Source organism: Harpia harpyja, chromosome 3, assembly GCF_026419915.1.
Source record: "Harpia harpyja isolate bHarHar1 chromosome 3, bHarHar1 primary haplotype, whole genome shotgun sequence".
NCBI classification, from domain to species: Eukaryota; Metazoa; Chordata; class Aves; order Accipitriformes; family Accipitridae; genus Harpia; species Harpia harpyja.
Window position 1 is genome coordinate 45,616,982 of NC_068942.1, and position 23,597 is coordinate 45,640,578.

General features: G+C 41.2%; 1 protein-coding gene and 1 long non-coding RNA gene across 2 annotated transcripts; one reads left to right on the forward strand and one right to left on the reverse strand.

Annotated features, from left to right (window-relative positions):
- The first annotated feature begins 138 nt into the window (after positions 1–138).
- Positions 139–23,594, forward strand: ARG2 (arginase 2). The gene is made up of 8 exons (XM_052782430.1): positions 139–333; positions 463–535; positions 13,882–14,059; positions 14,932–15,091; positions 19,914–20,008; positions 20,143–20,247; positions 21,652–21,788; positions 23,264–23,594. Exons 1-8 carry the CDS (start codon positions 217–219, stop codon positions 23,467–23,469), a joined length of 1,071 nt encoding a protein of 356 aa, XP_052638390.1. The 5' UTR covers positions 139–216; the 3' UTR covers positions 23,470–23,594.
- Positions 18,720–19,914, reverse strand: LOC128139683 (uncharacterized). Its single transcript, XR_008234463.1, has 2 exons — positions 19,584–19,914; positions 18,720–19,483 (listed from the first exon to the last, which is right to left on the reverse strand). It is a non-coding gene; the product is annotated as an uncharacterized LOC128139683 (long non-coding RNA).
- Positions 23,595–23,597: the final 3 nt, after the last annotated feature.

Here is a 23,597-nt window from a genome sequence, read left to right on the forward strand (position 1 = left end):
CCCACCCTCTGGGCTGTCGTGCGCTGCGCCGCGTGCGCCGCGGGGGGCGGGACACACCTCCGGGCGCGCGCGCTGCCGTTGGCCGGGCGACGCGGGGGTGTGAGGGGCGGGAGGCGGGGACCCGGCGCCTGGCCGCGGCGCGCGCGGGGCTGGAGCTCGTTAAAAGCAGCGGGGCTGCAGCAGCGGCGGTGGGCATCGCTCGGCGGCTCCTGCGTCATGGCCCTGCGCAGCGGCTTCGCCCGGCTCCTCTGCAAGCAGGCGGACGCGGGGCTCCAGCTGCCCAAGCAGGCGCACTCCGTGGCGCTTGTGGGAGCCCCGCTCTCCAGGGGGCAGGTGGGTAGCGAAGGAAGGGGGGAGAGGCGCCCCTCGCCCCGCCGAGGGGCCAGGCGGGTGCCGCAGCCGCTCGGCTCCCCTCCCCTCGGCGGGGCTGGCTAACGCGTCCCCCTTCTCTTTGTCTCGCAGAAACGGCGGGGAGTGGATCACGGCCCCGCGGCCCTCCGCGCCGCGGGGCTGGTGGAGCGGCTGGCCGGGCTCGGTGAGGCACAGAGCGGCGCCGGGGGCTTCGCCGGCGGGGCGGGGGGGGGGGGCGGTTGTGGAGGGGGACTGCCGGGCTGCCCTCACCTTCCCCCTTCCCTGGTAGGGGAGCCCTTTCACGGCGCGTTTCGGTGAAGCGTGACTCAGCCGCTTGCTGCGAGCCCGGGGGGGGGAGGGTGAGGTGGAAGCGGTTCCTTTGGTGAGTCACGAAACCCAAAATGCCGGTGAGCCGCCGGTGCCCGGCGGGAAGGCGATGCCTGCCGCGTTTCTGCCGTATCGGGAAAGAGAGACTTGTCGCACACCAGCTTGTGCGTGGCCGTGGGCCGCTGCCGCCGTGGGGCCCCCGCGGGAACGCAGAGCCGCAGTGGCGGCCTCGCGGGGTTCCCCGGAACAAAGAGGGGCTGGGTCTGCTGGCTCGCCGACCGCCGCCTTCTCCGGCCGCCCGGAGACGGCGGGGTGTAGCCCGGTGTCCGCTGCGTTGGCACACAGCCCTTTACTGGCATGTGGAGCGTGTGCTGCTCCCGCGTTGACTTGAGAAAAGCGGAGGAGAAATGCGAGGCCGTTTAAAATGTTACGGGTGCTTAGTGTATGCGGTCAAGCAACACCCTTGACTGTGTCTCGATTTCTCACAGCATATGTGTTCTTCTTCCATATTCATTAACAGCTACGTAGCTTGTTCCTAAAATACTTGTATGCTTTGAAGTGATGAAATTCGGAACTTTCTAGAGAAATCCTCAGATTCGTGTATGAGGTCTTGTCTGGTTTTGCTTTGAAAACACTTGCAGATAGCGCTGTGTGAATGGAAAGTTTCTGGGCTTTTCATTGTTACCACTAATGTTATTCAAGCAAATCCATGCGCTTATTTGTGTTTTAGCTTCTCACATCTATTGCTTCTACAAGCTGAGACCTGCAGAAAACTGTATTGCAGTTATTTGAAACAGGATATGAGGGGTAGAAACTTGCAAAGCTGAGCTCTGTCCTGGAGGTTCTTTAATCTAAAAAGTGTTACCGAAAACTGTATGATGGGGATGGATCGCTGGGGTGGACCACAGAAGGAACTATGTTATCTGCTCTATGTGTGATTAACATCAGTGGAGTTTAGATGCATGCAGGGGAAAGATTATTGCCTAATAACCCTCTAGCAAACTTATTCTGAATTGTAAGACCTGTTTAAAACAGAAGCCATTGTTCTGCACAGCCCTGTAGGCTTATCCTGCATATCTGGTGATTCACAAGCTGAAAAGTCCCAGTTTGCAATCAAATGAGTAGATGTTTTTTTCCTGTCTTTTCTGCAAAGTTGAAATGTATGCCATCCTTGGCAATATTTGAGTTCTAGTGAGCGTGATCTGTAACCTCTACAAACACGGAAGAGGGTCCGTCTAAAAAGAGGCCTTATAGACTGGAATAAAAGCATGTCTTGACGTTACTGAGCTTAGAGTTTATTTAAAACTAACAAGTTACCAGATTTGAAAGGAGTATGTTATTCTGGACAAGACTGTAGGCAGCAGTTTATTTTTATATCGATGGCAGAATTTTATATGGGAAGGCTTGGGGCTCTCTTTCAAGTAGTTCAGATCTAATACTTCCATTTTGTAAGAATTCTTAAAAAAAAAAAACCAAACAACAAACCTGCACTTATTTGCATGACACAAGCTCACTTCAGTAGGAACTTGGAGAAAGTAGAAAGAAAGGAGAAATCAAGCCCTTTCTGGATTCCAGTAACAAGTTGTGGGGATAGAAATGAAGTAAGCTAAACTAAAAAATAAGTGGAAGGTGAAAAATACTTTCACTGTTTAGTTGCTTATGGACTGTTTACTCATTAATCAATAATGCACATGGAGATATTTTCTTGCTGTTCCCTTACAATTTTTAAAGGTTCTGGGATGTCTTCCTACTGCAGTTTCAGTTTCCTGTTGCTGACATATTCTTCCACTGGGGTAGGTTGTTTGTTTTTTTTTTCCCAGTCGGTGTTGATGCTTATTGCTGCTTAAATCTCTGCAGCTCTCATGAACAGGTTCGGATGGCATGGATTCGAACAGGTTCTGCTGTGAGGGCCCATCCTGAAACAATGACAGTTGCCAGCATACACAGGAGGAGTTGTTTATCATGCAAAGACAATCTGCTTGAGGGTAGGGTGGTAGATTGAGGAGAATGCTACCACGTAGCCTTTTGTATTGTGCACATCTGTTGTTCATGGAAACTTAAGTGATTGGTTTTGTGTGGGGGCTGTTTATTTTTCTTCACTGGGCTGACAGGATAGCTTTGCCTGGAGTACTGTGATAATAGGGCCATTGCTTGGATTCCTGTGGTACACTGAACTGGCAGTAAAACTTTAGCTGCTTTCTTCTTTGTCTTTCTAACACTGTGAATTTTCTCCTGATACATTGAAGAAGGCAATAGAGCCCTGCAGTATTATTATCATTATTAACTTGGATATTCTATTTATCTGTTATGCTAAAAGAATTAATAATTTTCATGGGACCTTGTTGCTTGTTTTCCAGGAGCAGGTAAATAGTACTGCAGCAGACCAGGCTTCTCCTTTAAAACGAAGTAACATTTATCTAAGACATAGGGCTTCTGTTCTCCTGTCTGTATTGGCTGCTTCTGACGCATTTGTGTCCATAGGGTCTGTGTGTGTGCTGGGGAGTGTTTGTTGTTGTATGACCCCATTCTCCACTGGGATGTGAGGGAGTGCTATAAACATGATTTTCCTTATCACTATAGTCTTGGAACCAGGCATGAGGCCAGCTGTGGAATGATGCTTCCCAGTAGAAGAGCAAGGGTGGATTCTGGGCAGTCTAAGGAAGTATAGATGGGGGAAAGAGGCAGTGTTCCTGTCATGAAAACTCTGTATTAACAGTAACTCTTGAGTAAAATTGCCCTCACTTGTTTTAAGTGGAAGAGATTTCTGGTGATCAGATTCTTCTGTTTGCCTGAAATTGTAAAGTTTGATTTATTCATTTTTCCATTCATATATTCAAATTCAATTTGACCTGCATAAAATGGAGATGCTCTGAAGTCTCCTCTAAAGTGTAGTGTTCAGGTAGTAGGATGCATGCACTGCATTTGTTTGTTTTAGTCTCAGGTGTATATACTTGCTACTTTGAATATCAAGCAACCACATGGCTTTTCGTATGTTTGTATGCCTGATTTAATGACTTCTGTTGATAGTGCTCAAGCCACATCAGAGGGAGTGAGAACACTAGACCTTTGTTTCCTCCCTTTTGCACTGTTTTGCATTTTGCTTTCACTGGCTGGTATCTCTGGGAGGGAAGTTTTTTGTTCCTTTCACTCTATCCTAATTTCTCTTCTTCCATAGTCCTATTGCAGTGTCCTGAGCTGCTACTCCACTTTCTGTTTTTTTGGGGGGGATCCCTCCCTTGAAAGAGGCTGTGAGTATACCTACATGGTATGATAAATTATTGGCTGCCTAAAATGATGACTGCCTATGAACAGCTTGTTTATGCTTAGGCTGAAATAGGAGGAGGGAGCTCAGAGGCAGATGGTATTGCTAGTCTGTACCAGACTGTCAGAGATGAATCTGAGCCACTAACTTGACTTTTATCCCATTGTTAGAAGCAGAGGGAACACTCTTACATGTTGGTAGTAGCTCAATGTGTACTGAGGAGGAGAGTTAATGTAGCAGGAGTCCAGCTCCCAAGCCAAAAACTGTGCAAGTCTGTAGCAGGGATAACTTAAAATATAACTGACTAAGCCTGTGGGGCTTTTTATTTGCCTTGGTGATGTTTGTCTTTTGGCTTTGCTGCTTTTCCTAAGGGCAACTAAAATACTAACACCTTAAAAGAGTCTTCCATCTTGCCAAAGAAGTAGAAGTGCTGTATGAAAACAGAGCCCTGCAACTCCCTGGCATGGGGGAGGAAGGGGTACAAAGCTTGCAGGGCTGTGTATTGTTCTCTCAGTAAAGAGAAATGAGTGCAGTATGTGGAGGCTCTTGAACTTATGATGGGAAGGAGTGAGGAAGATAGGTGACAGATGCACTTGACTTTAGCTATAGAAGATGCAAAGTATGAAGCTCTCTAAAGTGAGAATTTCTTGGACCTCTCCTGTTTGCTGCAGATTAAGCAGAGAATCCAATCAAACTTAAATCCAGAGTGTTGCCTAGTCCTCTTACTTGGAGAGAAGGACCATTGTCAGATTTTTATACGTAATAGATAGCTGTTGTGTTAATTACTATAGCCCTTGAGGTGACTTAGAGTACCTCTGCTGTTGCTAACATGGAAACAACTGTAGTATAAAATTTCTTGCCAGATACTCATTCCTGTATGTGACTATTGTTGATTTCTTTTTTTTTTTTCTTCCCTCCTTTCTTTAGAGCTGGATGTAGGTGGGTTGCTGAGTTTAGTCAAACTTTGGTTTTGATTACTCTAGAATTGATGAACAAAGTTTGGATCAGAGTTGCTGGTTTGACAAGTTGGTGGACTGCAGAGACATGTGGTTTACAGAAGTAGAGATAGACTTGTCAAAGAGAATGACCATCATATTACTGTTCTTTTGTTTGACTGGAACAAAGCTCTTCAGTAATAGGATTCAGGAGGTCAGTGTAGTGACTCAGAAAGGAGTAACATCCTCTAAAAGAGGAATGGAGCTGCTAATCCCCATATGACTAGAGATGTGCTTCTGCTTTGCCTAAAACCATTGGACTCCTGACATCTGCTGCCAAAAATAATAGCAATTCAACTTTGCTCTTTTACCAGCATTGCTCGTATTGTTAGTTTCAGTCTTAACAATAAATCATGAAGCAGCTTCTTCTACATATATGTCCTCTTTTTCCACCTAAATCCTCTTGGGTGAAGTTTAAGAGGAAGATAAATAGTCTTTCAGTTATGTGCCAAGGTATGCATAATGAAGTGCTGGGGTTCAGCAGATGTGGACTGGTGAGAGTTACAGCTGCAGTGTTGGGAAAGTAATTTTCATCAGCACATCCAGTAAATGTGTTCAAAGAGTTGCCTGTATCCCTGAAGACTGATAAACTGTACCATTCTGCTTGCCCTATATTTGAATTAAGATTGGACTTAGTCTGTAGTTTGACAAAGATCCATTTATGTTAAAAACGATATCTGTCAGGAATTCAGTATTCTTGGTTAGAATCTAGTTGAGCTTTGCACAAGCTCTTAGCTCAATTGTTTCTCTTCAAAGCTCAGTATTTTAAACTTTTTAAGACTTTCTAGTTTAGTAGAGCCAGTCAAATATCTGTAATCTGTAGAATTTCAATGAAGTCTAAATTTATTGTATAGATAACATCAAGATTTGTCTTTTTTTAGCCTCTTTCTTCACATTTTCTGCTGTTGATGGGAAGATGGGAGACAGACAATTTTAAGTAACTGCTGGCATTTTAAGCAGCATGTTGTTTAGTTAAATCTTTGCATTGTTGAAATGAGAAGTACTACTGTTCATGGGTTCTTTCTGATCACACCTGCTGTCAGTACTGTCAAAGCTAAGTCTATTAATTTGCTAGGAACATTCTCAGGAAGAAGTTGGTTAGGATATAGCATAAAGATGTTTGACTAACAGCTAAGTCTTCTCCCCTACAAACTAGAAATGGGAATGTCTTTTTTTTTTTTTTTTTACCCAGGCATACCCTCTGCCACTTGTTTCCCTAAAACAGAACAGCCAAATGGCAGTCCTCTCTTTTTTTTTTTCCTTTCTTTCCCTTAGACACAAGCATGCACAAACACTTCTGTTTAATAATATCAGTAAAACATGCTTATGTATGTAGTAAGTACTGCAGCTTATTTCTGGAACTAGAATAAATGACCTCTTTATTTATAGAGGTAGGTAGAGATCCAAGAGACTCTGTTGTTATTATTTAACTCTTAAATGTCGATTAGCCGTGATTGGTTAGCTTCAAAGACCAGTGGTTTGACAAAAATCAAAGCACAGTCAAATGGACTGGTTGTATCTGGCATTTGCAGTGAGTCTTTGAAATTATGCCAGTTGTCAGAAAGCATCCAGGGCAGGTGCTGCTGCACTCCTTGAGGGAAGGCAGCCAGGAGCTGAGTCTGATAACCTGGCAGGCAGAAGGAGCCCTGCTGAGGCTTTGAAGGAGAGATGTTTTGGGGAGGTCTCCACTGAGGCTGTTTTTGGGTTGCTTCTTCACAACAGAACTTATCGGCTAGCTTGCCTTGGAGCAAGCTAAGCTCCTGAAAGTTGGGGAGTGTGCTCTGACAGCTGTTATGGTTTATCTTTTTGAATGTTCTACCCTTTGATATTTGCATGATTACAACTAGCCTTAGAAGTTACTAGAAAAATGCTAACAGTGAAAGTTCAGGAGTCAGAGCATTCCTTGTAGTAGGTCAGTTCTGATTATCTTCCCCACACTGATGGAGGACACTGTCTGCTTGTTCTTGCTTTGGAATGAAAAGCTCTGTGTCAGTCATTGATTTCATGTTTGTTTGGTTTTTTTTCCTCTCCCATTTGGCTGGCACATATTCCAGGTTATGCATTATCCATGAATTTGGCTTTAAAGAAACTTTGTTAATTTGGGCAAAGTTCACTCGGTGCTTTAATTATAATTCTTCTTTGTATCTGTTTAGTTTTTGAGTACATCTAAAAAATTAAGCTATGCAGATCAGGAAACCTGAATTGATTGTTACTTCCTAGTCCTTCAACGAAGGAAGATTAGATTCAAGGACCAGAGAACAGAGCTTTTGGGGGTGGGGAGTGGGGTGTTATATTTCTTTGGTTTTATTGTGATGGCCTTCATCCTTGATACTTATGTATTAAAACTAATTTTATAATATAAGACTTTGCTGAATTTCTGCACCCATAAAATTACTTCTGGATTGGAATAAGTTCAGATCGCATGTTTTATTTTTTTACCAGGAATGGTGTTGAAGGAGAGGAGTTACTGGGGAGGGGCACAAAGAGAGATGATGAGGAAAATTTAGGTAATGAGTTGGGGTTTGATCTGCCTTATGGTGCACAGAATCTGTTACTACTTCCTCGTTTGAAACTTTAATCCTGTCTCTCATTGTGGACTCACAAGAGCAAGATACCTATGGCAGGTATGTGCTTATGTGAATATGGTACAGAGGATTATTTTTGGATGGAAGGTGGAAATTTCTGCTTTCAAACCACCTGGTGAAAAGCAGGGAATGAGGCACTGAAGTCAAATAACAGCAAATACAAGTTTGCTCTCCTGTTTGCTCCTTGACTCCTCTCTGATGCAAGCCACAGTGCAAATATTTCCCAACACCTGATACTGACGTTTTTGGAGACCTCTTGAGGTCAAGTGCACTGGATTTCATAAACGATTAAAGTTATAAAGGGTTATCAAAGGGAAATGAGGTGGCTGCTCACGACACTGCTTAATTTGGGGTTAGAAAAAAAATACTTCTTGGCTCATTTTATGCAAGGGGCAACTTGAGACTACAGACTTGGGGTGGCAATTGGAAAGGGTTTACTTGTTGCTGTTGTATGAGCTGAAGCCTTTTAAATAGGTATAGATACAGAAATTTTGTCTTAAACCAGACCTTTCAAAATTCCAAAAGGCAGAGTGGAAATTACTGAAACATGAACTTGCCTTTTAGGAAGCAAAACTTTAGAGCTGGCAGAAACCTATTGAGCCATCAAATGTCTGTATCTAATAGGAGATTTCTTCCAGCAGATATGTATTCAGTTTAAAGAGAATTAGACACTGTGTAATGAACTTCCAAGCAAGAAGGTTATGTTTAAACCAGGCTGCTGAAGTATTAGTCTTTTGTAGTGGGAACCTTGCTAGCCTAATTTCATATTCATGTAAACCAAAAGTATGCAATTTGTTGTTATAGTTTTTACACCACCACCACCCCCCCCCCCCCCCCCCAGATAATTCTGGAGGGTTAAAACTGTCTTAAAATAGGCTTCAGAATGCACTGGTTATAATGAATCGAGTCATTTGTTTGCTGTTGTGCAACATTTTGTGATCCTTTCTCAGACACTGTTAATGTCCTTACCATAAGCCAATGAGCTTATACTGAAAAGAAGGATGGTAGCAGATTGTAGCCCTTTGTTTTGTTCACAGGAAAGAAAACGTTAAGTTTGTCTACAAACCTTGTTCATAATACACACTGCTTCCTGAAAAGCCTTTCTGTGTCTGTGGTGATTCACTAAACGGGCTGTAATCTGAGAAAACGGTTTGCAGGAGTGATGCTTTCATGTGAGTGGTTTTATGTAACACAGACTGTGGGATTTCCAGATTCCTTTGAAAGTAGTTCAGCAGGGTTTAGAAACCCGGAAAAGGAAAGATGTAATTTCCCTGTTAATTTAGGATTATTTTTTTTACCTCTAGTTCACAAATACCCAGTGTCAACAGGCAGTGTCAGGATATCAGTTCTATCTCAGGTTCCACATGCTACTGTTCCTATTCCTGTTTGCTGCCTGGGAGAGCTGTTATAGCTGTTATAGTAGCATGCCATTAGGCAATGTCAGCAGATAGCCTGGATTTTGAAAGCAGCATCTCCTACTATCAGATTGCTGCTTCTGGCTCTGGTGCAGTATCCCAGTGGAAGAAGATGGGAGAAAGGCTTTCCCTCCTGCTGCCCAGATGTTTTCTGGTTAAATGCCCCCAGACTTATGAGCCACCTGCTTTTACGGAAGAAAATTTTCTCTAAATCTGTGCAGGCAAATGACTTACTATAGTAACTGTTGCCTGCTGTGGGTACTGAATAAATGGACTGTATTTTGCTTAAGATGATAGATAGGAAGTGAATGTTACCATTGTCATATAGGTTGCTAAAGGGCATCTTATATCCCAGTTATAAGCGTTGTTGGGCTGAGCCTGAGTGCTATATCAACAGCTTATTTAAAAAGGCATGCAGGAAACTTAGTTTTCTTAAATGTGTTCTTAATTTGTATTTCTACTTTTTTCCCCTAAGTAGGTTCCTAATTATGAAAAATACTGATTTCTTTTATCAGATATAGGTCAAGTTCTAGTTCTGGCTGTGCGGACTGAAGAAACAACTGCCCTCCATCCCCTGGTCTGCTGGTTGAATGCTTATGTGACATTTCCTTAACCTGTTCTGGTCAATAGTTGACTTAGGAAATATTTACTATACAAACAATTTCAAGCTAATTTATTCATTTTTGGCTGAAATGTGCCCCCAAGCAGCTCTGTTAATGAAACTGTCAGAGGGGGGCATTGAACTACTGAGGACTGCACTCCTAAGCTGTAGAAGAGATAGATATGTGTGGTGCCTTTACACACTAACCGTTCATACCAACTGAAAGACTGTTGTGCATATATGCATCTAACTTACGTAACTATACTGTGTGTTTGTATTCAGATTGAAACAGTTATCTCTCTCCTATCTCTTTCAAGTTTCTGTAACAGAAATAGATGAATCAAGCCTGCTTTTTTTTTGTTTTCCTCACTTCAAAAAGTGATCTCCTCTTGAGCTAGAGTGCTGATAGAGCTGACTTGTATGGACTTGGTTGTTATAAATTTTCTGTGCTGTTGATAATTGACTAGTGAATCAAATGTAATATATTTTTCATTTGAATGTGATTTCTGTTAGAGCTTGAAAGTAGAACAAAAGACTTCTTTTGATTGTATTTAATTTCATATTTAGTTACTAGCAAAATGTCTGCGGTGTTTAGTCTATGTACTATATGGTACTGTTTCATTTAAAAAAGAACGTCAATCCTGGCTAGATCTGATTTGCTGCACTGACAAATGGTGTGGATGCTGTGTTTTCTAATGAATATAAGGAAGCTGGCTTTCCTATCTGCCCACAAAACTTCTAGTTTTCAGAACTTGGATCTGTCTTTTAAAGGCCCATATATATTCTTCATGTTAACTTTCTGTGCTGATTTAAAAAGCTGTTTGTTTATAGCTATTAGTATCTTAAGAGTGCCCCAACTACCAAAGAAAGTAAGTCCATATTGTTTGGTGTGGTGGATTATATAAACTTTTCAATAATGGACAAATAACAGCAAGATCCACCAGATTGCACTGCACTACAGCATGTCTATCCATTGAGCAATTTCTATGTTGGGTAAAATAATGTAATTGAGAGATTTAGTTTTTTAAATTTCTTTAAATCAAAACTATGTGCAAGCAGACAGACAAAATGGAAGACAATTCAGGTCTTTAAGTATTAGACTAATATCTAAGACACTCTAAATAGAAGCTAAGAAAATACATCAACAATTACTTTAATTTGACAAATTCTTTTTCTTTGCTGTTCAGTAAGCATTAAGACAAATGTATGTGTTGATTTCATCTCTTTAATATCTGGTCAATCCTAATATATGTGCACGCATGCGTGCACACCCCCCCCTAATCACTTCAGGATACATGGTTTATCTATATACTGTAAATTTTTTTTGTGTACAATCTATTCACCAAGTTTTCCTTTTGCCCCAAGGTGATTTTAAACATAGCTTTCAAAACTTTAGGCACAATTAAAAAAATAGTAGGAAGAAAAGATATTATTAATGTTTGAGGATTGGATTAGTGCGTACTTCTGAGATTAACTGTGTCTTAATCAGATAGCCGTTGGATAGTTGGCTGAAAACATTCATATCACCCCGCGAAAGAGGAGCTATCCTCTGCAAGCACATAAAAACAGTGGGCCTAAACAAGAGGGAAGCACAAATCTGAGAAAAGCTGCTACAAGATTTATGAACTCTATCTGAACAAAAATAAACTTCTGAAGATAATAAAAAAACTGAAGGCATCTATTGTCTTTAACAGACATTAGGCTTTTTTATAGAAATAACTAGAGAAAGGCATCTCAATGCAGGAGATATGACAGTACCATTTGTCCAAAAGGTGGACAAGATCCCAGAATTCTGGACCCCAAAAGTGTGTGTCTGTCCATCTGTCTCTACCATACCCACCTTGTAAGCGGTATGAACCTGATGCAATCATAAGAAATGAATGGCTTTTTTATTCAGAAGCTCAACCAAGTCTTTTTGCCTTACAAATGGGGACTTGGAGGAGGGCAGGGTAAAGAAGAAAAATTGTTGAATGTAAGTGATACTTCTCTGAATACACTTACTAGAATCTGCTGTGTTTGGCCTGCCTTGAGCATAACCTGAAGAATCTTAACCAATTTGTTAATGTGCTATGAAAGATGGCATGGTTCTTTGTTTTACACTGATGGAGCTTCATGAGATAATTTCCTTTCATTCTTTTTCATCCTTTAATGGGTAAAAATACCATGATTTGCTTGTATGTCCTGTAAGAGAGAACACAACATGAGTGGCGGTCCTTTCTTCCATTACGTTGTGTAATGTGCTGTCCTGCAATGTGTAAATTGCTGAACACGGCTCCCAACTGCAGATTTACTTCCTACAGATGTCAGAGGTATTAGATCAAAGGTATTATTAACTTCTACAGTGTCTCAAAAAGCTTTTGATGCCTATTGAATGATGCAATGTCTTGATGTCTTGCTACCAAAATTTGTCTCCTGGGCACACTTATACTTTCATCAAACCTTGAAATATTGAAATGTGTAGCAGTGTGCATATGTGAGAAGTAGCCTTGCAGGAAGATGCAAATAAAAAAAAATTAGATTTCTGAAATTCATTGAACATCTCTTGGAACTTGCAACTCTTGTTTCCAATTCTGCACAGCAGCAGAATGAAAGAGGGTAAAAAAAAATGTGGTCACATGGAGATCAGATAGCACATTCAAATCTGAACAAAATTCTCAAAACTCCAGAGCCATCATCCTGCTGGCTAATTAGGTATTGCCTAAGGGAGGAAAAAAAAATGCTGTTGTGTGCTTGTGTTGCCTTTTGAAAACCAGGGAGTGGTATGTCATGGTCCTGCTTACTGCTCTAAGTCAGTGCAGATAATGTGTTTTCTCACAGAGTTGCTGAGACTATATTTATTTAATCCTTTGTCAAGTAGCTGTGCTCAGCTGACATATCCTCTCCTAGCAAATACCCTGACATATGTCCATCTGTGTCCCTGCTGTAAAAAGTATGCTTGCCCATTTTGCAGTCATCTAAGTCTCACAAGTGACCCAACCATTTTCCTTCATTCTTTTCACCAGCCACATCTCCTTTTTAAATTATAGTAATTTTTTTCTCAATGCTGCTTTTACGTTAGAATTCACAGAGCCTGTTTCCTAGACATTAGACTAATGGCTTAATGGAAATTAAGCAGAAAACCCAGAGCCTCAAGTGGGCTGTTTCTTCATGTTGATTTGCTTGCTTTAATTTTTCAAATTGTCCTGTTAGGCATAGGATGGCTAAAGGCAAAATGTCAAGCTCTAGCCTGGATGCTTTGACCTGCAAACAGACTAGTGATTCTGAGGAACAAATGGGACAGGCATGACTGGTATTCAGGGTGGTCTTGACTTAAACCAGTGTTAGTGTAGCTGAAATACCTTGGGACCTTTACAGCCATCATCAGTGTCTGCAGCAACAGGCCTGTCTGAAACTGAGATTTTCTGGCCTGTGAAATACTGTTAGAAATTTTGGTATCTAAATGACTATTAAGGAAGCACATGGTACTGGACAGCAGAGCTTCAAAGGATAAACTATAATGCATATGAAAGAGAATTAAACCTTAAATGCAGCCAATTAATATGTTCTCAGTTGGGGGGAGGAGGGGAAACAACACTCAAAAATGTTCCCTTGTGTCCTAATCTGTGAAGTGACTCTTTTTCAGGGTAAGTAGACAGAAATACATTTTAGGAAAGGCTGAGTCTTAGACTCAGAACATTGTCAGGCTTTCACAGCCAATTAAGTTGTAACTGGCAATGATAAGATCTCAAAGAGGGTTGGGAACAAAGCCCCAGAATGAAAATGCCTTTTAGAACATCTTGCTTTGAGAAAATGGACAGGTTCTCTGACAAAGCACTAGAGCATCCTTCATGGAGTTGCCCTGAAGTACTGTAAGAAAATTTCCATTATTGGTAACTTGGTGCTTTTGTGTCTGGATTCTTGTGGGGTTTGGAAATGGAAAATAACTGTTAGGACTCGGGTATAGTTAGTGAAATGTGTAGTCCTAGGCATCTTTGAGCAACTGAGCTCATTTAAGGCTGTATACAATCTGTCTAATTGGGAAGGAAGGTGGCAATACAAACTGTACTTTCTCATGTTAAAATTTCCAAGAAATAATTTTAAAAAACCAAACTTTCTCTAGGTGACTTTCGGTGATTGTTGTATCTCATTGCTAAATTAAAGTGACAATACTATCTTAAGCTTTCTAATCCGTAAAGTTGTGACACAGTTGCTTGCAAGGACATGCAAGTAGTCAGATGAATCCATTCCCTTCCTGTTGTTCCTTTTATACTTGCCCAAGTGATTTTCTGAGGGGACCATATTTTGAACATTTCTCTGGGCACTTATTTAAGTAACTCATTTTCTCCTTTGGATGCTATGTTTTCAGGATGCCAAGTGCACGACTTTGGAGATTTGAATTTCACTCAAGTTCCAAATGATGAACTGTACAACAACCTGATTTTATATCCACGGTCAGTGGGTTTAGCCAGCCAGGTATTGGCTGATGCTGTAAGCAGAGCAGTAGCTGCTGGACACAGCTGTGTGACTATAGGAGGTGATCACAGGTGAGCTGAACTAGAAGCAATTAGTGGTGCATGCTGCAGGTTGACACTTGGAGTATAAGAATTTAATTTAAAAATAAGGGGGTGGTGGGAACAACTTGGGGTTGTTTCCTGGCAATACCATAGGGTAGCAGCATTTTCATTTTATTGCTGGGGCTTTTAGGGTGGAACATAGAAGACAGCTACAAAAATCTGACCTTCTAAGACAGTATGGCTTAGCTCTAGACTGTTCTGCGATCTGCAGACGTACAAATGAGGTTTTCCTGTTTGGGAAAGTTAGTGTGATCAGGTCCCTTTAGGAACTGTTGCAGTTTCTTTATTGTTGAATGTTTAGTGATGTCTCTTTTGCCCTTCAACTCTCAGGATGTCAACTTCTAGGATGGCTTTGTAATGTCTGCACACAGACCACTTTAATAGATCTTGGAACATGTGAATCTCTCTCTCCTCTTTTTTCACTAACCTTTGATCTGAGAATTAGTTGAGGAAGGTAGGGCATGTAAGAATGAATTGTGTGGGGAGGTATCATGACTAGAATCAAAAATGGGTGAATAGCAGAATTGATGAATGAGCACACTAGATTTCCTAAGAGACCATTTGGAGCTAGAACAGGTGAAAATGTGGGAAGGGTGATGGAGGGAGAAGAGAGTTCTTTCTCATCTGTCAGTACTAGTATAGTCCTGTAGGGTTAGAGTCTCCTGGAATCATGATAGAGGCATGCCATGCAGTTTGTATGGGATGCACCTTTTATTGTCATGAATGTCTGATGTGTTGAAACATGACAACGTTGCTGACTGAAGTTGCAGAGACTTCCCATTGTCCTTGTAGCTGTTCTGAAGGAGAAATGGTGACTAAAGACTTTGCTACTGTACTTCCAGCTTGGCACTTGGTTCTGTCAGTGGCCATGCACGGCAGTGCCCACACCTCGGTGTCATCTGGGTGGATGCGCATGCTGATATCAACACCCCTCTTACAACTCAGTCTGGAAACCTCCATGGACAACCTCTCTCATTTCTCTTGAGAGAGCTTCAAGATAAAGTAAGTATCTTGCTTGTACAGTTAGCCTACATTGAAATCCTCAGCACATTTTACTTTTTCTGGTGTGAGGTGCTTTCTTACCTGCTGCAAATGCAGGGCTTTTTATGTGAGTACAAGCAGAAATATGTATTTGTGTGTGTATACATGCACATATGTGTACACACATGTAAATATATGTACACACACACCTAGAAACAAGAATGAGAAAAAGCACCCTTGTGGGTTGTACAGGAAGCAAGAGTTCACACAAGGTGTGTGTGTAGCAGCTGACCACGGTGCCACTCCTGCATAATGAGTGGAGTTGGTGCTGAGGCTGTGCAATGACAGCAATTCTACCAACCAAGTAAAAGAGGGAACCTCCTGCCAGCTGAGCCTGTGAGAGGTCTGCTGAGCTTGCCTCCCGTAACAACTGGTTCCTGCATACCTTGCATGCTGCTTCTGCTTAGTTTGGCTCTTCCCATGTTTTGACAACATTGCAGCCTGATGGAGCTGTTCCTGCATGATCCCTACCTGGCTGCTCTGGTGTTGGGTACACTGGCAAATAATTACAAATCAGAACAGCTGTACCTGCTTACAGGGTGCTTTTAAAGAGATAGTCTTTGTCTTGGAAAGAGGTCAAATTATCAAAAAGAGCTATTTACTGGGGCATATGGAATGTGCATGGCCAGTTTTTGCTACTGTCAAGATTCTGAACAGTAGGTTGACCTAAGGCCTACAAATCCTTTTGGCTTAGCTGCAGACTGTATCTCCCTATACAGGTACCTGTAGCACCTACTGGAGACACTACAGTGGCAGCCTGTCATTGTTAATAGCTGGGGCCTTTGCGGTAGGAACGTAGATATGCCAGTCTGCTTCTGCTGAAGCTTAGGCTGGAGAGCGGGAGCAGGATCAGAAACTGCAGGTTGAGGATGGATGCTGGAGCTGCAGAAAACCTGACTATTTTATTCTTGTGCTTTGGACTGCTAGTCATTTCTCTTAGAATTTTCTTTCTAATAAATTTTGGGGGTGCTGTGTTGACGAAAGTATGCCCCTTCCAAGTAAGATCTGGTATGTTCAATGTCTTTATGGCTATTGCAGATACCATTGTGTTACTACCTGTTTGGCATAGCAAGATTTCTATCATCTGGTAAAGCTCTTCTGCTTTTCTCCTTCGAATTCTTTTGAATGAATTCCATCCACAAGTCAATACAGTCATTTGGCGGTTTTACCTACTTTCCTCTTTCTCATAATTCTTGTATGGTCTCTACAAACATGCTAGAATTCCCAAAGTAATGCAAAATTAGTGGGGCTTCTTGAAATACTCCCAGGACATGAGAAGGTTAATATAAAAGGTTACTGTATTTCTAGTTTCTTGCCCATAAGTTAAAGGGGCTGATATTTTTTTTTTCTTCTTGGCAACTGCACCCACTTCTGCAGGAGATAGGAAGAACAAGAAAATTTTGTGAATTTTGGAGCTCACCTAAGATGAACAGTTTATGTCTTGGTGAGAATAGAACAAAGCCAAGTTCTTTGATAGCTGAGGAAGGAAGAGAAAGGCAGAGTAAGATAGATACTTGTGTCTTACTGACAAAAGAGGAAAGCAGCCTAATAAGCTTCCTGTGCATACGTTGTTGATTTCTGGTCTGCTAGGCTCTGGTTCTTGAGCAGCACAGAAAAAGCAGTTTTTTGTGGTGGTGGGTTTGTTGTTTTTTTTTTTTTTGAGCTACTAAAAGAATACTATGAGCTTTCTGGGGTTAGTGGGGGAGCAGGCCTCTTGCCAGCAGCAGTAGTGAAGAAAGAGTAAGCTTAGGCTACACTTAGAGGTGAGTTAGTCAGGTATGGTGCTGGTTATGACATCTCGTCACAAGCCCACCTAAATTCTAGCAGTCAGGAAGCCTATGCAGAAACATCTGACACAAGCCCCTCAACCTGTATTTGCAGCTATACAAACGGATGTATACTCATTTAGAGGGTTTTCTTACATGTTGTATTCCTGTTTAGAGGGGGAAAAAACAGCATCTGTCCTGCTGGTACAAGGCAGCTTCTACAACAGTATAAATTTTTAAACAGCTGTATAGCAGTAGTAGAATGTGCCTTCAACAATAGCTTGTCTTGCTATGTATCTGACTCGCTGGAGGGAACCTTTCTGCATGAAGAGGTGTGTGTGGCTCGCTCTCATCCAGTAGAGCAGTTGTGTTGATAATGACAAAAAAATTTACTGTCCTTCTTCACTGACTGCTTTGCAAGGATTCTTTTTGCATCCTAAAACTGTCTGCCACCAGCGAGAAGGCTACTCCAGTCCTACACTCTGCTAAGCATAACTTCTTTCTCAAAGTGATGGACAAACTAACTAGTTCCACTTTGCTTCTCAAGGTGGTTTCTGTCTTGTCAAAGGGTACATAGCATAGCAGCGTGAGAGGACAAGAGATTTTTGTGGCGAGCCCCGTTATCTCCTTCCTTGCTTTCAGTCATGCTCTGAAGAGGTTTTTGAGCAACCCCTCCCCACCATGACACATCTGTGTCATCTGTGTCTATGCTTCTCTGGGTGGACTCCCATAATTCCACCAAACTGTTTCTCTGGGTCACAACATCTGGTCATCAACCTCATAGTCTCAGGAAGGCTAGTTAGCACTTCGCTCCTTGTCTAGATTGTTTTGTAGAACAGAGAAACAACAGCTCCTTTGAGAATATAAAAAGAGAGCAAAATAGCCTGCATGATTACATTTTATCTTCCTGATTCATTGCTCATCTCTAACTGGCACTGCTCTTCCAGCATCTCCAGGCTCCTTGTTCTTCATTCCCTATTGAGAGGACATGACACAGAGATAGCAGTGTAACATATGTGTCTCTTGGTGGCACAATTAGACTGTTCTTGACCCCATGCCAGCAGCTTAGTTTAGCTGCTGTAACTTTCTGTGGGATTGCAGGAGAACTGAGTCAGGGGCAATGTCTTCTTCCTTGGTTAGTTTGAGACGCATCAAATCCTAGCCCATGTTCGCTGTATGATGCTACAAACAGTAGTCCTGGCACAACATAATGGGGGGAATTGATGTGGCAGCAACTGCTTTAATTAGCACAACTGCCAAGAACTCCCTGGGGCTGTTTCAAGTCCCTCAGTTTAGGTGTTATCTCGCCTGTTTTCAGAATCCCTTATGTATTCAGGGCTGATGAGCTTGGTCAATGCTCTACTGAATTAAATGTCCCCACATAGCAGACAACATGGAAGTATAGAAGTGATGCATCTGGCTATGAAATAAAGGATTTGGCCAGGTCACTGTAGAACGAACCCTGGTGTTGCATAGTCTGTTCACAGGCTGTCAGCTGCTACTTGTTTGTCTAGTTAGTTTCACAGGAGCACTGCTTGGTACTCCTCCTCATGGCACGGTGGCACTTTAGGGTTTTTAAAAAACTTTCAAAATTAATTTTGTTGTTTTAAGGGAAAATATTTATGAACATAATCCTTTGAGTGGCATTCCTTAAACCAAGCATTAGTATCAGGGCTCCTGGAACCATTCAAACTAAACTCATAAACTGCTATTAATAACTTACCATGAAAATGCCCGCACCTTTTTCTGATGCCTTTTTGGCTTTACTATCAGCAACTCCTTTTCTATTGCAACAAAGTAAAAACAGAGCCTACCGAAGGAAGTTAAGGCATTCCATTTTCTTTATTTAAAGAAGAGGTATAATTAAAAATGGGAGTATTAAGTCTGCTAAATCATGGATACTAGAGAGTATCTGACAATATTATCAATAGTGTGCTCAGCTTGTGGTATGGTGATGGGTTTTGCAGATACAGCTTCATTTCTGAGACCTGAGTTATTTTTGCCTAGTGGTCTCCAATTCATTTATCCCTCTTCTGAATTCATGACTACAGAAAAGTTTCAGGTCATTGCCTCAGAGTAACAAATACTGTTACATTATGTGCTTATTTAATCCCAATGTAATTAAATATAGCTATGGGTGTGTTAGCCTTTAAAAATAAATCCACATGTTGTAACTAGAATATAAATAGTAACTGAGAAGTGTAAGAGCAGCCTTCTTCCCACTTCACAGCTGTGTTGGCTGTAGCCATTTTCAGAGCTGGGAGAGGAAGAAGAGAAATTGGAGTTAAAGAACTCCTAAAATTAGTAGATATTACCAACCGAAGGATTTTTATAATTGCATACCATGACTACTTAATCACCAAAGCTGAAAAATGATGACCTCATCATCTTTCACTTGCTGTCCTAGACCTGTTCTCTTCAGTGTCTCTTCAGCATTATAAAACAGTATGATGTAGCCCAATGTGGAGGCCCAACTTCTTGTCATGCTCTCTTTTTTTCCTTTTTTTTTTTTTTTAACTTCCCACTTTGAATTTGACCATCTTTAATGTTTTTTCAACAAAGTTTGCATGGCTTTTTTGTGATCCTCCTAACAAGATACAGTTGCCTTGGTTTTTATTCCACTTAAGTGTGATGTCCTGGGTAAATTACATAGCATTACCCCTAAATGCGCTGTAGAAGTGATCTACATCTGGGTATCTACTTTCTTAACATTCCCCCTTATATTCACTGATGCTAATTACCTATTGCTTGTGAATTTGGGCTTTATTCCTCCTCTTCAAACTGGAAAATGTAGAAGAGTTAAAAAAACTTCATCCATTAACATTCAACTCAAGTAAAATGGTACAACAAAGCTAAGGACTGATTAAATCAGGAAGCCAAACTCTCAAGTGAAGGAGTTTCTCTGTTTAGACAGAGAAAGGATGCTATAAATAAATACAAAGTTTTGAGGGAAGCATTAAACACAGTTTTGTGTTATATGTGATTAAAATAACCAAATACCAAACCTTTGCTTGCAGGTACCACAACTTCCTGGCTTTTCCTGGCTAAAGCCCTGCCTTTCAGCATCTGATATTGTGTACATTGGTTTGAGGGATGTGGATCCTGCTGAATAGTAAGTTGATGTAGATTAAAGGATTTTTGTAAAGGCTTAAATCATGACCACCTCTCTACATCTGGCTGTTCACAAGGGTTGCTAGATTTAAGCTTAGGCCAGTAATGATTTTTTAAACCATTTTATTTTAACAGCTATATTTTGAAGAACTATGATATCCAGTATTTTTCCATGAGAGATATTGATCGCCTTGGAATTCAGAAAGTTATGGAAAGAACATTTGAGCAACTGATGGGCAGGTAACAAACTATTATCTGATTTAAACTACTCTCTCTCATCCACTTGTTGAACTGTGACAGTGTCTGGTAAATAGTAGAGTCTTAGCACTGACTTTAGTCCTTGACTTCCACATCTTGAAATGGAACCATTTCACAGTGTTTGGCAAAAAGCTAAGAGATAGATCACATTAGTCACTACAGTTGTGGCTGTGTTTTATATGATCTGTTTCTTAAGGAATTCTGCATTTTGCTGCAGTTTGACAAGATGTTTGAATCAACTTGGTCTAGGGTATACATTATACTTTTAAAAACATATGTAGCAACTTGACTTCAGCTGTTAGTACATGAGGTAGAAGCATTTGATGGCTTTCTCCTTAGACTATGCTTGTGTATGTTGTCCTGATGACAACTGCCACTTTCAGTTCACCTAGTGAAGTTCACTGTAACCACTCCCTTACTTAAGTTCGATACTGGAGTCTTTGCTAACCTTGTTCAAGTTTGGGGAACCAGATCAGGGAGCAAATCATGCTTGTCTAGGGACACAGGGAGAGGATCAGAGTTAGAAAGGGTAACCTCACCACAGGGTAGAACAAAGCCCTGTAAGCAGAACAAGGTCCATGTATCTGTGCTGCATGCTGATGTAACTAAAGGTGTGCTCACCCTTCCTAGCTGCAGCTGGGCCAAGTAAAGAAGTTACTAATCCAGATGCTTCTTTCTACTGAGCATCTGCAGTAAATTGGAATTACAAAGTCTACCACTTAAATAGCTTATCTGAGTGACAAGTGGTATCCAATTTATTAAGCTGTCATTGGTTGCCAGACTTCATGTAGTAACTAACTGATGTTTTAGGTTTGAGATTATCCTTCACTTTTTCATCAACTAGGCTTACATGGCAGAGTTTGGAGGCAGCCTTCAACTATTGACCTGGAAAATACAGAACACCCCATTCATCTTGTTGAGCTGTGTATGAAATCCTCAAGCTTGGTGCTTCCTGCATCCCCGATGCCATGCAAATCAATGTTTCAGCCTTTCACCCTGGCCTTCTGTACAAAAGGAGAAAAGGCTGGATTATATCATACATTTATCTACATTTTTCCAACTAAGGAGACAAATACCAGATAAGATGGTTAGAACTAAGGTACTTATCTTCAGCCAAATCACACCTGAGTGGATGCTCAGTGAAACTAGAAAGACAAACTTCTGTTTTCCAAATGTGTACTGGGGAAAGTTCTAAGCTAAGAGATGTTTCAGAGTCCAATGAAGTCTTTTCCAAGTGTATATAAGACATGGTATAGGACTGGGGGGGGGGGGCTTTAGCATCATGGAGCATGCTGCTACTTTGCTGATCAGCCTGGACAGTAAGAAATACATGTAGAAAATATTTAAGGTTATGAGATTGCTTTTTTTTGTTTTATTCTGTCTCAGGAGACAGAGACCAATTCATCTGAGTTTTGACATTGATGCTTTTGATCCTTCACTGGCTCCAGCAACTGGGACTCCTGTTCTAGGTGGATTAACTTACAGAGAAGGCATGTACATCACAGAGGAAATACACAACACAGGTAGGAGTTGATCAGCAGTATTGGACTAAGCAAGGACAGAACAAACTATATGAAGCTCATATTGGTTATGTTTTTCCTGTGTAACTAGATAGCAAGATAAATGTAGTCAAAGCTAAGGTGCCTATCCAGTCAATTCAACCTTCAGGAAGGGAAAAAAAGTCCTATGGTTGGGCAGTACCCCAGGTGTTGGAAGCAGCTTAACCATCCACAATTTCAACTTACCAAAAGTAAATAAAATACATAATACGTTAACAACTAATGTCAAAAATTACTTGGTCATCTTGTATATACTGTCTCCTATTCCTAAACACATGAGGTGAGATATAAAAATGGGTACCTGGAATAAAAAAAAAGGGATGCAAACAATTTTAAACAGTTTGAAGTTCCATTCTAGGATTCAAGGCTAACACATCAAGCCTTCACCAAGTATATTTGTCCTGATTTTGGCTGGGATAGAGTTAATTTTCTTCTTAGTAGCTGGTAGAGTGTGTTTTGGATTTAGTGTGAGAATAATGTTGATAACATACTAGTGTTTTCAGTTGTTGCTAAGTAGTGTTCAGACTAAGTCAGGGATTGTTCAGTTTCCCAGGCTCTGCCAGCAAGCAGGTACACAAGAAGCTGGGAGGGAGCATGGCCAGGACCACTTACCCAAACTGGCCAAAGGCATATGCCATACCATACCATAGACCATCATGCTCAGTATATGAACTGTGGGGAGTTGGTCAGGAGGTGCAGATTGCTGCTTGGGCATCGGTCAGCAGGTAGTGAGCAATTGCATTGTGCATCACTTGTCTTTTCTTGGGTTTTATTTATCTTTTGTGGTTAGTGGTGTTATAATGATAAGGAATATATTTTTTATTATTGTTATTACTATATTTTATTTTACTGTAGTTATTAAACCATTCTTATCTTGACCCATGACTACTTTTACTTTTTTATTCTCCTCCCCATCCCACTGGGAGGGGACAGGAGTGAGCTAGCAGCTGTGTGATGCTTTGTTGCTGGCTAGGGTTAAACTGTGACAGTACTGCAGTTGGCTCAATATATGAAGACTTTCCTCCTTATGCCATGGAGTTTTTATTTAATGTGTTTAAACAGAGTTATTCACAGTAAATGAAGGGAAAAAAAATCAGAGTCAATAGAATCATTAATAGGATGGCAAAAAATACTAGATGAGACTTTTATATCCCCTAATTTTTGGACTGGGAGAAAAGATTAAAAACCATTCCTCTTGTCATAAATGGAACATGAAACTTATTTTTCCTGAATGCATCAATGAGTGAGGTATTGACAATGTAAGAAAGAACCAAATTAAAAACTTGCATCTATGAATGATAATGTCATCCCTCACTTGAGAGCCAGTTTTACTTGTCTAAGGGGTAGAGTAGGTCAAGCTCAAATATCAGACTTGCTGCAGAAGAAACCCTATCAGATTTTACTTTTTCATAGTAACAAGCTGTAAATCATTTTCACAGGAATGCTTTCAGCTGTTGACATGGTTGAAGTCAATCCACTGCTGGGAGCTTCTCAAGAGGAAGTGAATGCAACTGCTAGTCTTGCAGTTGATGTGATAGCAACATGCTTTGGGCAGACAAGGGAAGGAGCACACACTGCTTTTGATGAACTCCCAACGCCCAGTTCTCCAGATGAATCTGACAGTGAAGAGCAAGTGAGGATTTAAGAACCAAAGTGTTGGGTACATTGGACATTATAGAGCTCTGCTGAGGCACTTGAGTGGATAGATTGTCAACACTTGGCAAATACTGTTAACTTCTCAATTTTTAAATAAACTAGCTTTTCCACTGATCA

Coding starts and splice junctions, on each gene's coding strand:
- ARG2 (XM_052782430.1), top strand. CDS start 217: ATGGCCCTGCGCAGCGGCTTCGCCCGGCTCCTCTGCAAGCAGGCGGAC. Junction 334..462: donor CCCCGCTCTCCAGGGGGCAG/GTGGGTAGCGAA, acceptor TTTGTCTCGCAG/AAACGGCGGGGAGTGGATCA. Junction 536..13,881: donor GGAGCGGCTGGCCGGGCTCG/GTGAGGCACAGA, acceptor CTATGTTTTCAG/GATGCCAAGTGCACGACTTT.